Raw genomic sequence first — 13,816 nt, forward strand, 5'->3', positions numbered from 1 at the left:
ATCTAACCTTCTTGTTCCACCTAAAGAGAAAAATTCTGAGAAATACTTATGAAGGTCACAGCCCAGGGACAAAGGCCCACTAAAAGATTAAGACCTAATCATAGGATTATGGCACACTGCCCTCCCCCTTCCCCCCTCCCTCACATATCTTACCACCACATCAACAGGGCTCCTGTATAACTGAATTACAATGGGAAGAACTGTAAGGCTCAGACTCTAAGAAGGAGGCTCTAGGGAAACCTAAAAAGCCAGAGGAGACAAAAAGCAGGACACTAGAGGAAACTGAAGTCTTGGAAACCTATAGCTACAGCAAACAGCCTAATTCCTAGACAGATAAACATAAATCCTCACACTAAGGGCTTACTTACCTCAGTTCATATTACCTGATGCAACATGTTCAGCTTTCAACAAAATACATGGCATACCAAAGAGCAAAAACAGTCTGAAGAAACAAAGCAAGGATTAGAGCCAGAATAAGATATGGCAGAGATTTTGGAATTATCAAGACTGGGAATTTAAAATAATTATGATTAATATGCTAAGGATCCTAATGGAAAAAGTAACATGCAAGAACAGATGAAAACTCTCCCCACCCCCCAAATCAAAAGGAAATGAATGAACACGTAAGGAAGAACAGAGAAACTGGGGAAAGAAGTGAGATAAAAGCAGTGAAGGAAACACTAGTGGTTTTTACCACAATGGAAGATTGTCCAATACAGCCAACCCCCAAATTATGATTTTTTGACTTTACAGGGGTGTGAATGTGATATGCATTCGGTAGAAACTGTACTTCGAATTTTTATCTTTTCCTGGACTAACGATATACTATAAAATGATACTCTCGTGATGCTGGCAGTGAGCCATAGCTCCCAGTCAGCCGTGCAATCATGAGGGTAAACAACCAATACATTTACAATCATTGCTTTTAAGTTTCAGTACAGTATTCAATAAATTACATGAGCTATTCAACACTTTATTATTTAACAGACTTCACGTTAGATGATTTTGTCGAACTGTAGGCTAATATAAGTGTTCTGAGCATGTTTAAGGTAGGCTATGCTAAGTATGATGTTTGGTAGGCTAGGTGTAATAAGTGCATTTTTTACTTAATGATATTTTCAACCTGTGATGGGTTTACTGGGACATACCTCATTGTAAGTTGAAGAAGATCTGTATTGCTAAGCCAATGGGAAAAACCCAATATAGGAAAAATTGGAGTGAGAAAGTGAAAAATTGATAAATACATGTTTCATGATATCCTTTCCAAGATCAGGATTAAGTCTTAAACTGAGAAAGATGAGAAACATTAGGTCAAACCAATGGTTGTAAACTTTAGTGTGTATGAAATTTTGTTTTAATTAGATAATATGGCTACCTCAAAAAGTGAAGGTTATATTAATTTTTATCTCCCACCCCACTCTTTCTTTAATAGGTAATCTCCCATGAATGTGTCATTATTCAAGAAATCCCGAAGGGAATTTTTCTAACACTCTCTCAGGTACTCTGAGAGTTTTATGATTTTTTAAAAATTCACATGAAACCAACTTAATGTTAGTTTGAGATTGCCATACCTACAAGTAAAAACAAAAACCAGACGAGATGAGCAATAACCAATGTTACTCAAATACATATTCACTCATTTGTTTGCTGCCAGCAAATATTGTCTTCTTCATTCTAAGTAGTAGCAGTGAACAAAACTCTCTGCCATTATGGAGTACATCATAGCTTGGATGAAGACAGATTAACAAACAAGTATATAATGTATCAAACAGAAATAAATTTTATGGAGAAGAATAAAGCAAGTTGAGGGACAGGAAGTACTGGGGAGAGTAGTATTATTTTACATAGGGTAATTAGAGAAGGACTCTTTGATAAGGTGACACGTGAAGAAAATGAGTGTCATGAGATTACTAGCGGGTACAGTATTCCAAAGAACAGCAAATGCCCAGGCCTTGAAGTTGGAAAATATGCCTGATATTGTTGTGGAACAATATGGAGTGTAATTAGCCAGGGGGAAGAATCCAAAGTGAGATTCTGTGGGACCCTGTGAGGATGTGAGCTTTTACTCTGAGTGAAATGGGAGAAATTGGAGGCTTTTGAGAAGAGCCACAGTGATTACTATGTTGAGGGTGAGGGCAAGATCATTTAGGTGTTTACTGCAATGTAACAGTGACTTACATTGGAGTGGCAGTCTGGACTTATTTTGCAGGTAGAAATGGTAGAATCTGCTGATGGAGTGGGGTATTGAGAAGTCAAGGGTAACCCAAAGTTTTTTTACTGAGTAACTGTAAGAGTGGAAATTGCCATTTACTGAAATGGGAGACTGCAGAGTTGATTAGAGGGCAAAATAAGTTCAGTTTTAGATACAAATTTTGAGATGCCTATTAACTTTTAAGCACAGCTGCTTGATTTTAAGTCTGTTTTCTTGGGAGAGGTGTTGGCTGCAGAGTTAAACTTGTAAACCATCAGTAAATAGGTGACTTTTAAAGGCAAAAAACAATAGTGAAGAGGTTTACTGATCCCATCAACACTGCAATATTTAGATACAGGAGAGATAAAGAGATGCCAGCAAAGTATTTTGAAAAGGAGTAGGCATAAACCAAGGGGAGAATTAGGGAGGAGTGGTGTCCCAGAAACCAGATGAAGTGATTCAACACTCAAGAAGTGGTAAACTAGATCAAAGCTGCTGATGGGTGAGTTAAGAAACAAACTGAGAAATGGCCACTGTATTTGGCTGGACAGTTATTGCTGACCTTCACAAAAGCTATTTTTTGTGGAGTGATAGGATGGACAAAAACCTGAGTACCATATGCAGGAAAGAGCAGAAGGTTCTCTCCCAAGACCTTTTCAACAAGTTCTGCTAAAGAAAGATTAGCTGATCTGGAAGAGACTGGATAGAAGAGATGCTGAAGGTTTGAGAAGAGAGAACAAAAGTGGTCTGGAAGTGCGGGAGAGTGAATGAATTGGGAAACTTCAGTGTAATTGCTGGACTAAGGGACCATTTGAAGTTGTAAGCGAGACATCTGTAGAGCTGTATGCTTTTCTTCAGCCTCTCGTCCAACTGCTGCAGAACAATAGAGAAAGTTGTAAGCTGGAATGAGTTTTAAGGCAGGATGGTATGAGGAGAAGGTAGAAAAAACCCTCAACTACAGAGCATAGTAATGTTCGGTCTGGTGGCTCACAGAAGCTGAGAGGGTTGAACATCTGGGCACAGCTTGGAAGCAACAAGCTGGAGACTGCAGACCGGGAAAAAAAAAAACAGGAGTGCTAGGAGGAGGGTGGTTCCCAACAAACTAAGTCTTTTCTCGACCAAGCACAGCAGTAGAGGTTTGGAAAAGGCAGTCCTAGGCCAACGAAGTAGACACTGCCGCCTCGGAGGTTCGAGGGTTGCCGACTGAACACAGATGCAGTAAGTGCTAAGATCTAAAAAGGCTCCCTCCGGGACCCAGGGGAATGGACTTAGGTTTTAGCGCCGGAACTTACACCCCGACGTTCGGCTGCTTGCGGCTGTCTACCGGAGAGATGGGCATGGTGGCGACTGGGTGGGGAGTGGTCGACCACCGCCTTCCCTGGCTGCTTCTGGAGCCCCTGTACCCCAACCCCCGGCGTCAGCGGCTCCGGCTAAGGCACGGGAATGTTTGCCGGGCGTCATGGAGACGGTGGAGCCTTGGCTCAACAAGCGGCCGCGCGGTTGGCTGGCGGCTGGAGGCCGAGGAGGAGGGCGGAGGCGGAGGGGAGGACAGAGGGTTGGTGGAGCAAGAGCAAGCCCCGGACGACGACTAGAAGAAGGAGGCGGGCGGCCCGGGCCCTAGGCCCCTCCCAGGCTCTGAGTCTCCCGGGCTGCAGGCGGATGGATGGGGCTTCTTCAGGCGGTGGCGGCAGCAGCGGAGGTGGCGGCGGCAGCAGCGGCAGCGGCTGTAAGTGCAGCCTCCATAAACCATCTCTCCTCTCCTAGCCCTGTTTAGGTGGAGGGGCTCCCGAGGTGTCCTCGGTCCCCTTTCTCTGCTTCCCCTCCCCCACTGCAGAGTACCGCCCGGAAGACCCTTAACTTCCGGGGCGGGGCTGAGAGAGCGCGCCGGGCGCGCTTCCCCTCCCGGAGTGGCGCCGGCCACCCAAGGCGCATGCGCAGCTCTGCATCGCCATCCACCCCCTTCCCAGACTGGTCTTTTGCTTTGGCGGTGGCGGTGGCGCCGGCGCCAGTCTTCCCCGGCGTCCGCGGCGCGCTGGGAGTCCGCTGCGGAGTGAGTTCGCTTCGCCTTGTCCGCTTCCGCCTTTCTCCAGTCGGCCCCGGAACGCGGTCGGGGTGGGGTCAAGCTGACCGCCCCGCTGTGGCTTCGCCTCTTTTCCGCAGTATCTCCGGGTTCTGTCTCAGCCCGGGAAGGCTCCTGCTCCCACTGCAGCCCCCTGTGGTGAGCAGGGTCTTGGGCAAACCGGCCCTTTTCGGAGGGAGTGAGGGAGGGAAGAGAAGCTCGAAGAGGGTGTTGTTGTGAGGGAATGAGGTCTTCCCAGGCCTTGGGTGTATCCCTGGGGGCAGATGCCTCCCTAGTCTTTGAATGGCCTTGTTCTTTCAGCTTTTGGTGGAAAGATCTCTGGCCTGGAGACCATCTCTAGTCCTCGTTTGCTGTGTGACCTTGGGCGAGTCACTACCTCTCTCTGGGGCCCCAGTTATACCTAAAGCTTCTTCCAACGCTAAAACTCTTAATTTTGCAGAAAAGCTTATGCAGTTCCAAGATTGGCCCGTCTACTGAGGCCGCTTAGACGAGATGACCCGGACTTGAGTGAACCTTTCTTCAATCATGGGTGGAATGAGGCGACCTATTTATTGGATCGCTTTTATTCCTTTATCATCAGTTACAAATTGCATGACTCAAGACTCATTAATGTTTTTCTAAAATTGTCATGGGATTCCTGTCCTAATTCCTGGCCGTCTTTTTAAAAATTAGAGACAGGGCGAATGGTGAGCTTGTAGTATCATCGTCTCTAGTCTCGTTACTACTGAGGCTCTCTTTCCTTTGATCCAGATGGTGTGGTGGCTCGATTCTCCCAGTGCCTGGCTGAGTTTCGGACGTGGTTAAGAACCAACTGGTTGAGGTTCAATGCAGACAAGACGGATGTGATGCTGGTAGGCAGGGGCACACTTGGAGATTAAGGGAGGGAAAGTCCAAACTCCCTCAAGTAATATAAATGTTATATTACTCTTCCAGTGTTTGAGAACTGCTGATGGGCCAATAATTTCCAGAATTTGGGTGAGATAAAAATAACATGTCAACAATATAAAAACTATCAAAGTATCAGTTTGTGATAATCTGATAAAATGGAGCCACTGGATAAAACTCTTTATGTAAAAATTATGAAAAGAAAAACCAGAACTGTTCTTTGAAGAACCAGAAGGCTATATAGGTGTTTTGGGGTGGCGTTAATAATAAAAATCAAACTAACAAAAAGATGATGCTGATTGTCATAGATGTGGGGCTTCCAAATGTAATGCATTACTGCTTTGTAACCTACATTTTGCCTGCTAGAGTAAAGGTAAAACTCAATTTATCTAAAATGCACATTTTAAAAATAGGTGAAGTTTTTTGACATTTATCTATCTTCAACCAAATTAGTATAGTTATCCATAAATTTTCACCTGTACATCATGTGTAGCCTGTCACTCTTAAATAAAAATTTAAGGAAATAGTTAACACAATAATCTCAAAAGGGACTCATGGACTCTGAAAATTGTTAGATACAGAATTTGGTTTTAGGGTTTTGAATGTGCTGTTTTAATCTATTTCATTCAAACAGCCCCAGAGTCTGAATTGTTTTCTTGGTGCATTTTTTTTGTTGTTCTTGTTTTTGTTTTTTTTTTTGCGGTACGCGGGCCTCTCACTGCTGTGGCCTCTCCTGTTGCGGAGCACAGGCTCCAGACGCGCAGGCTCAGCGGCCATGGCTCACGGGTCCAGCCGCTCCGCGGCATGTGGGATCCTCCCGGACCGGGGCACGAACCCGTGTCCCCTGCATCGGCAGGCAGACTCTCAACCACTGCACCACCAGGGAAGCCCTTCTTGGTGCATTTTGAGAGGTACCTTTTTGAAGTGCATAACATGTTTATATTGTATACATTATATTTGAATCAGGTATTGGTCCTGAATAAAAGGTTATATTTCTTAGGTATGTGTAAATTGCCAGGTTACTTATTGGTTAGTTTGGGATACTGGCTGAAGAAAAATTGAGACCTTAAAATGCTTTTGTTAATAGCAAAATAACTTCGAGGGGTTCGTGTGTGTGTGTGTGTGTGTGTGTGTGTGTGTGTGAGTGTGTATGTATTATGTTTGTGTATTGCAGCCTCTATAAAATTGTTTAAAACTTTTTAATGGAGTATGCAGTAAATTGCTTAAAAAGAATTTCCCAATATAACAGTTTTGAGTAGCTTATGTGGTAAAAGTTAATGTTAGTTTGCCTGAAAATAAGGAAGCCTTTAGGTGGGGAATGGGAGCTAAAGAGGCATTTATTCAGGCTTTGTATAGTGATTTTTTTGTTTTGGGACATTAGCCACAAACCTCACATATAATTGGAATTAACCACACCTTTTAGCTTAACTGTAAACGTTTTACTACACAATTCTAACAGCTACCATTTTGGATATCACAAAATAAAGATTATAAACCGTAATAATTTTAAACAGCTCATAGGCAATGGTGAATTTTCTCATGCTTTCAACTCTGTAATGTCCCGTTTTCAGCTCCTCTGGTATCAGTAGGCTTTAAAGATTTATTTTTTGTTGACCCAAGTATAAATATTGAGTGTTTGTATTTGAATACAAAGAAGACATCTGTTGAATTAATCCAAAGTGCTGAAGAACTCAGGGTAATGGGTGTAAATACCAAGGAGGTAGATTCTGGTTTGTTAAAAAGAAGAATGTTCCAAACATTAGAGGTTTTTTTGAAGAGCAGCCTTTTCATGAGATAGTGAGTCATTGGAGATGTTTAAGCTTAGGCAGAAAAGCCTGGTAGTGGGGAAGCAGAATGAGGGATTCCCACCTAGACAGTGTAGAAATTGACTAAGGACCTCTAAGATCCCATCCAACATTAAGATTCTATGACTAATGAATAGTTAATTTTTACATATTTGATACTGAAGAGGTAAGCAAGCGTTTTGAGAATTTGCTTTCCTTAAGATGGCTCCTTAAAATTTTTGAAGTATAGCACTAGAATAAAATGGGGAGTAAAACTATATTGAATTCAATAATAATGTTACCAATGACTTACAATATTGGAGCTGTTTCTTTTTACCTTTAGAATATCTGAACCTAAAAAAAAAAAATCATGTAACCCACATTTACAAAAAAAGGAAGGAGAAAAATGTAGAGGGAATGTTTCCCCTAAACGATAATGCCACATAAAAATAGTAAAATTGATAACACAATATTAATAAACCTAAAAGTCATTTATCAGTAAGATGGATATCTATTCAAATACGTCCCAGACCTCGATATTCCTGACAATTTCAGAATTTATTCAGTAGCTTATTTATTCAGTAGCTTAAGGGACCGTGATCCCCAGCTCTTTATCACAATTGGGATTCTTGTTGATGAATTAACTGAAGAATCAAAGATTTAACAGGCTTAAGCAAGTTATTCCTGTACCTTGCATTTTGACAATACTTTTTAATTTTCCTTTTGATAACCCGCTAAATTTCATATATTAGCTTTAGTATTTAAATGGATAATTCTCCTTCAACCAGTGGTTTTATAAAGCCTGAGTTTCTACCTCTAGGCCCCTTATTTTTCTTATCTTTACCCACCTCAGGTCTATGCACATACATTGTTCTTTGCCTTCACAGCTGTTTCCATCAAGCATCTCAAAGTGAAAAGTGTTTGAATATGAACTGGCTTATACAAAAGTCATTTCTATTTCGAGTCCAAAGGACTAAGGTAATTCAACAGGGTAACTCAGAAACTGTATACCTATGCTAAAATATTTATTCCCTCAAGGAATCCTGAAAAACACTTTTATATAAGTATTATAAAAAAATAAAATGAAAATACTGTACAGTACAGTTAATGGTAAAAATTGTTTGTAGATTTGGGAACCTTAAAGTTTTCCTTTCTCTTCTTTCCCTTGCTTTTCTTTCAGTAGAAAATGTGCATCAGATGTTTATGTTTAATTGGTTTACAGACTGTCTGTGGACTCTTTTCCTGTCATATTACCAGGTAATGTCCTTACTTAGCAGCTACTTCATATACCTATAAATGCACAAAATATTCATGCACAAATTATTATTGGACATAAGAATTTCAAGTTAATGTTGAATCTTTGGAAATAAGCTACTTAATAGAGTCTAGAATTTTAAGGGAATACAAATAACTTAAAACAGACTTCCCCATATTCCTTGTAAGTTAAGTATCAGTTTAAAGAAAAATTGTATACGTGCACGTTTATGCAATATATTGCAGTGCTGGCATCACATTATTTGGAGGGAATGAATGAGTTTCATATATAACTTGTTGACTTTGGTAGTCATTTTTGAAATTGCAATAAGAAGAACCCTTGAACATTTGGGGGAAAACAGGTCTTTATGAAATAAGACTGTCTAACTTCTGGTTTGGTAAAATGTGTTAGTGCACGTTTTAATATCACGTTTGCATTACCCAGTATCTGCCTTAGTAATGGAGGTGAAACATGTTTGTTATTTTGCAATCATTGGCTCTGGCAGTCATCAGAATTGTCACCAAAGCCACTTGGCAGTTCTAGGCCAATACATTAAAATAAACTTTTAACTTGCAGGCATTTCAGGCGTTGCACATAAGCAAGTTCTCCATCTATGCAGTCGAGTCGGAGATTATTTATATCTATTAAAGAGCAGCTTTTCAATATTTCACATTTAAAAATTTTCTCTAGTTGTGCAGAATTCAGCCGTTGCACAATTATGTTGCTACTGGCATTGCAGAAGGTGTGTGAGGAAAAGCAAATGATATATGAGGATGGCAGTCTACCTAGCACAATCCCTTTTCTTAATCTCTGCTGTGACCTCTAAGATTTTGGTACATGGGATTTTACAGTTCCTGTAGGGAAAGAACCGAGAGAAATATCTGTCAAGGGATAACCGCTTTCAAAGCGCACTAGTTGCAGCTGTTGCATCACAGCAACATCCGTTTTCTAACAAATGCACTTCAAAAAAAGCCTACATGTGAAATGTATCGTATCTTTTCCCCTGCGATATGAAGGCAGGACGCGGCTAGTTTGGCTAGTTTCCTCGACCTCTCTGGTCCCTAGAGCCCTCTCCCGGGCTGGAGTCGCGGATCCGCTAGGGCAGGCGCCCGGCACGAAGATGCCCGCCTCCCCCCACACCCACCTTGGCTCCGCCTCCTCTGCGCTCCTCCGGGGGAGGGCTGCCTCGGGGCCGCGCGCGCGCGCTCCGGCCTTTTCCCTCTAGTCCAGCTCAGCCCGGGCGCCGCGAGGGGGCGGAGTGGGGTGTGGTGGGCGCGCTCGGGCGGCTCCTGCGCGTTCCCGCCGAGGCAGCGGCGGCGGGAGCGGCAGAGACGGTGGCGGCGGCGGCTGGAGTCCCGTTGCCGAGTCTTACATCCGGGTTCTGGCCGTGACCCAGCTGCGGCCGCCGCGGAGATGTGACCCGTCAGTACGGCAAATATGGCGGAGGTAAGGGAGTGAGCTCCCCCTCCCCGTCCCGGAGCCGGGCGCCCCCAGGTCCGGGCCGGGGAGGAGTGGAGTGGGCCTGGCTAGGGGAGGCCCAGCCCTGCTGGCGCCACTGCCCACCTGTTGTCCGGAACAGGCCGCGCTCTGGGCGGGAGCTTTCCGTTGGAACTTAGTTGGGATGGGTCCGGGGGCAGGAGGAAGCGGAGGCGTAGTTGGACTTCGGGGGGCACTTTGAAGGATCGAGGGCTGCGTAGCCGTGCGTACGGAGAGGGGCGAGGGGGAGGGGGCGCCCGCGGGGCTGGGGCGCCTGTGGCGCAACTTCGCCGGCCGGTGCTAGGGGCCAAGAGAGGAGCTGCTGCTTCCTCTTCTTGCGAAGTTTCTTCCTTCCCTAGCCGAGATGCTGTTGCGCCCTTCCGCGTCACCCTTGTCGGTTTGCTACTGACATTCTGCCTGTGTTGGGGAAAACGGCCTTTGATTAACTCTGTAATTTTCTAGATGGTGACCAGATGAGCGTGGAGAAATAAACCTGGTCTTTCGCAATCCATCCCTCTAGGTTGGGGGAGTCTCCCCATTTCTTCAAACATTCCCCTTCCCCCCCACCGGAGAACCTCTTTTACTCTCTTTACGTTTCAGAAGAGTTGCTTTCTCCCTTTCTTACCCCCCATCACTTTCCAGGCATTTACCCCCCTTGCAAATCTAGACTGTCTATTCTTGTCTTCTTTCTCTTCCAGTTTTTTTACCCCTTAGGGAAAAATTTTTTTTCCCCCGTTTGCTCTTTTTCTAGTAAAAGAGTTGCCAAAGCCCCCTTTTTCGGTGGCAGTTGTTTTACATTTTGGGGCCTCAGATCGGTGGGCAAATAACCTCTCTCGATTAATTTGAATTTAGTATATGCTACTGGAGATTTAAATTTTTCCCTCTGATTTAAACCTTTAAATATTTGATTTTTTTTTAAACACGTTTTTTCCCCTTACCGTCTGAAGAATTTCGCTGTCCTTTACTCGCTGGAGTTCAAGAGGTGATATATTTGGACTTTTATGTCTTCTTTGAGTACAGCCACTCTAAATGTTGATAAAGCCATTTTTATTCATGTGAGAATTACCATTTTCATAGTCTCAGAGGCACCTAAAAACAGATTCAGGAAGTAGGTAATTTTATTTATCATCCAACCCCAGTTTTTGTCTTCATTATTTGCTAAATGAAGTCAATGGTGAGTACACTTATCAGTACCATAATTTCTCCTTTTAAAACCTTGGAATACAGAAACATAGGTTATGGAAAAGAATCTTAATTTGGAGGCCTTTTCATGTACCTGTTGAGTGGAGAGACCTAAAGCTTAAACAGTTTTCTGGAGTGGCTCTTAGGGTGCTCCTTCCCCTTTATGGAAACTGACTTTATATTTATGTCTTGGAGTATTTGCTATTAAAAGAGGAAGAGATTTTACTGTAGCAGGATTGATTGCTGCCAGTATTATTTTTAAAAATTCAATATTCTGATTTAAAACTAAATTTAGATCTTAGGATTTATTTCAATTTCTTTTGCTCTTTGTGGTTAAATAATTGTATTTCAAGAAATTATGAGTTGGAGAAAACATAGTTCTTTGTATTTCACTTAAATGTGACTGGATTTATTTCACTGGGCTGAAAGGTTTTTAGCCTTGATGAGGTTCTTAAGTGATTCTTTCCTTCATATGTAACAGGGGAAGGGGTTCTGTGTAGCTGGATTTACATATATTTTGTCAAATAGTCTTCATTGGATCCCATGCCCATTAGATAAGCAGCAGTGTGTTGTAATAGGAGATGTGGTTTCTTGCCTCGTGGTGCTGCTCACAATGGTTTGAGCTTTAAGTTCTGTAGTCATATTTTAAAGCAAGATATTACTGAAGGAAAATATCTTAGCGTATGAAAATACGGTGAAATTTAAATTTAAAAGCTTACTCAGAAATTTTAACTGCCTACCACACTGAAAACTTAATATGTAAATAAAAGCATTTTAACATTTTATTTGTTTTAGAAATTAAAGATGGTTGCATTCATGTAAGAGAAGAAAAGCAGTATTTTGAGCCACTGGTCATTTCCTAATAGTTTCAAGTGTATGTTTTAGTTTGCTTAAACATTACATCATTTGGAGAATGGAACTCTCATATTCTGTAGGAACACATGGATAGTTCAGTTTCAGGGAGAAAAAAACCCTGAATTTTGTTTTCAGTGCACTTTTTTAGTGACCTGGTATCTTAAAAATTCATCTTTTATATTCTTCCATTACTTGTAGATGGTTTTATTTATAGTGAATTTGGAGGAAGAGCGGAGGAACCTTCATCTCCTACAGAAAATCTAGAATAAAAAAAAAATTTTAGAATGATTTTAGAGACTGGTCATTTTAAAAATTAGATAAGGAGAAATGCTTGTTTTATATTATAGAGTGCTTTTACTTTTATGTGAACGCTCAGGAGATTCATTCTTTATGCTGCCAATACAAAGCATGTGGTAAAATAATTCAAATGCCGTGCTCTTGCACTTTTGGTTAAATAGACCTGAGTATTGACACTAACTGATAGAATAACACTAAGCGCAAAGTGACAGTATGCGTTTATTTGATAAATCTGAGGGGAAAACGGGTTATTGAAGAAATAAGTTTCCAGAGAAAAATGTAGGTATTATGCTTCTGTGCTTTTTTGTTGTTGTTTCCTACATAGAATGACCCTGACCTTGTTTCTCCAGAAAAATATTTAATTCTTAAATACAATTTGCTTTAGATGTGAATACAAAACACTAATTTTTCATACTTGATCTGATCATCTTAGTCCATAATAGTAAGTATGTGTTTAATGCTTATTAAAATTGTAGTAACGTTAAAAACATACTTAATGTATACAGAAGTAATAGCATATGCTCCCTTTCTTAATACTTTTTGGTAATATTTCTCATTGTTTATTATCTCTTAAAATTATTAATCAACCTTCCAAAAGGAGGCTCTCCTAGTCACACTTAAAGGAAGGAAATTACAGGGCAGTGGCAGTTTTACAAAGGCAATGAGAGAGGGAATAAGAGGAAGAAATAGGCGATCCTTTAGGTTTTATAAGGAATGTGGTGAATAGACCTTTGGGAATGAACAATTTGTTTTTTATTTCAGAGTTTGTAAACACATAAGGGACTTCCTTTTCAAGGAAAAAAAGCCACAGCATAGTGCAAGACCTGTCTTTTCACCTAGGCCATATTGTTGTCTCATAAAGAGAAGAAAATTTAATGGATTTGCTATTCTGTATTAGTTTAAAGTATTTTAGTATTTCCAAAAATAATACATAATCTTATTTATTCACTATCCAATCTGTCCATTTCTCTTAAAAACAGACTCCCTGTTTAGCATTTTTCAAGGGTATTTGAATTTTGTTTCTTAAGGAAATGGGATCATCTTGACTGCTGTTCTTGATAGTGTTAATTTCTACTCTAAACAAAACTTGTTTTACTGCAATGAATTTAGGCCTTAAAACTGCTAATGAAAAAAAACCTTTTTTTGGTGTTTATACTTACAGAGCTATTAAGGAATTATCCAAAGTGCTTAACACCAATGCATGAAAGTCTTAAAAAGCTTAATTCAGAAGGAGTAATAGTCAAAGTGCTTGATAAGGTAGGAAAGATTAGTTGGGAAATATAGAAGTGAATTTCTTTTAGAGAATTCTTGAGACTAATCATTTTCCCAAATAATTCAGAAATACAACACTGCCAGTGAAACTTCAGTGTTTCTTCGTAAAAGGTAATCAGCTATATAGAAATTTATTGCATAAAGTTCAGATGGAGTCCCTGTATATTTCAAAAGATTTGCAAATTCATTGCAGTGATTAAGTTCACATACCAGTTGTTGCTGGGACCCATTCTGTTCGACTTATGCCGTGGCTTAGAATGACTTGTATAATTAGGTTTATGTAGATATGAAATTCATAAAGTAGCAACCCCCAAAAGCTTTTTGCACATTGAGATCTTTTTTTCCCAGTAGCCCTAGATTTTAAAAAAAAATTTAGAAGAATCTTAAACATATCCCATCCATGGAGCTAAGTACTCCTCAGTAGTGTTTATGTCTTTTGAGCAATTCATAATAAAAGTAAAGAACTTAGATCTCAAAGGAAATTGAACTAAACTTGAAGAAATCTAAATCTTTTCATCTAAGGGAAGATGAAACTGAGC

General features: G+C 41.0%; 2 protein-coding genes across 12 annotated transcripts in view; one reads left to right on the plus strand and one right to left on the minus strand.

The window, feature by feature from the left end:
* DNAI4 (dynein axonemal intermediate chain 4) overlaps positions 1–3,652 on the minus strand; it is a gene marked incomplete at its 5' end in the record, with an annotated part of 124,703 nt that extends 121,051 nt beyond the window's left edge. Inside the window, 2 exon segments of the mRNA XM_079922893.1 lie at positions 3,484–3,568; positions 3,571–3,652. Coding sequence (XP_079779019.1) covers positions 3,484–3,568; positions 3,571–3,652 — 167 coding nt within the window.
* A 113-nt stretch (positions 3,653–3,765) lies between these two features.
* MIER1 (MIER1 transcriptional regulator) overlaps positions 3,766–13,816 on the plus strand; it is a 56,096-nt gene continuing 46,045 nt past the window's right edge. For 3 of the 11 annotated variants that reach the window (XM_079901806.1, XM_079901813.1, XM_079901812.1), the window contains exons 1-2: positions 3,766–3,917; positions 5,022–5,122. In XM_079901806.1, coding sequence (XP_079757932.1) covers positions 3,851–3,917; positions 5,022–5,122 — 168 coding nt within the window. In that variant the 5' untranslated portion in view covers positions 3,766–3,850. Of the gene's footprint in view, positions 4,410–5,021; positions 5,123–5,204; positions 5,247–6,527; positions 8,198–9,456; positions 9,642–13,816 lie in introns of those variants that run through there. The other 8 variants (XM_079901808.1, XM_079901809.1, XM_079901810.1 and 5 more) reach the window with 8 other exon arrangements.

The sequence above is a fragment of the Stenella coeruleoalba genome (genome assembly GCF_951394435.1).
Source record: "Stenella coeruleoalba genome assembly, chromosome: 1".
Taxonomy (NCBI): domain Eukaryota; kingdom Metazoa; phylum Chordata; class Mammalia; order Artiodactyla; family Delphinidae; genus Stenella; species Stenella coeruleoalba.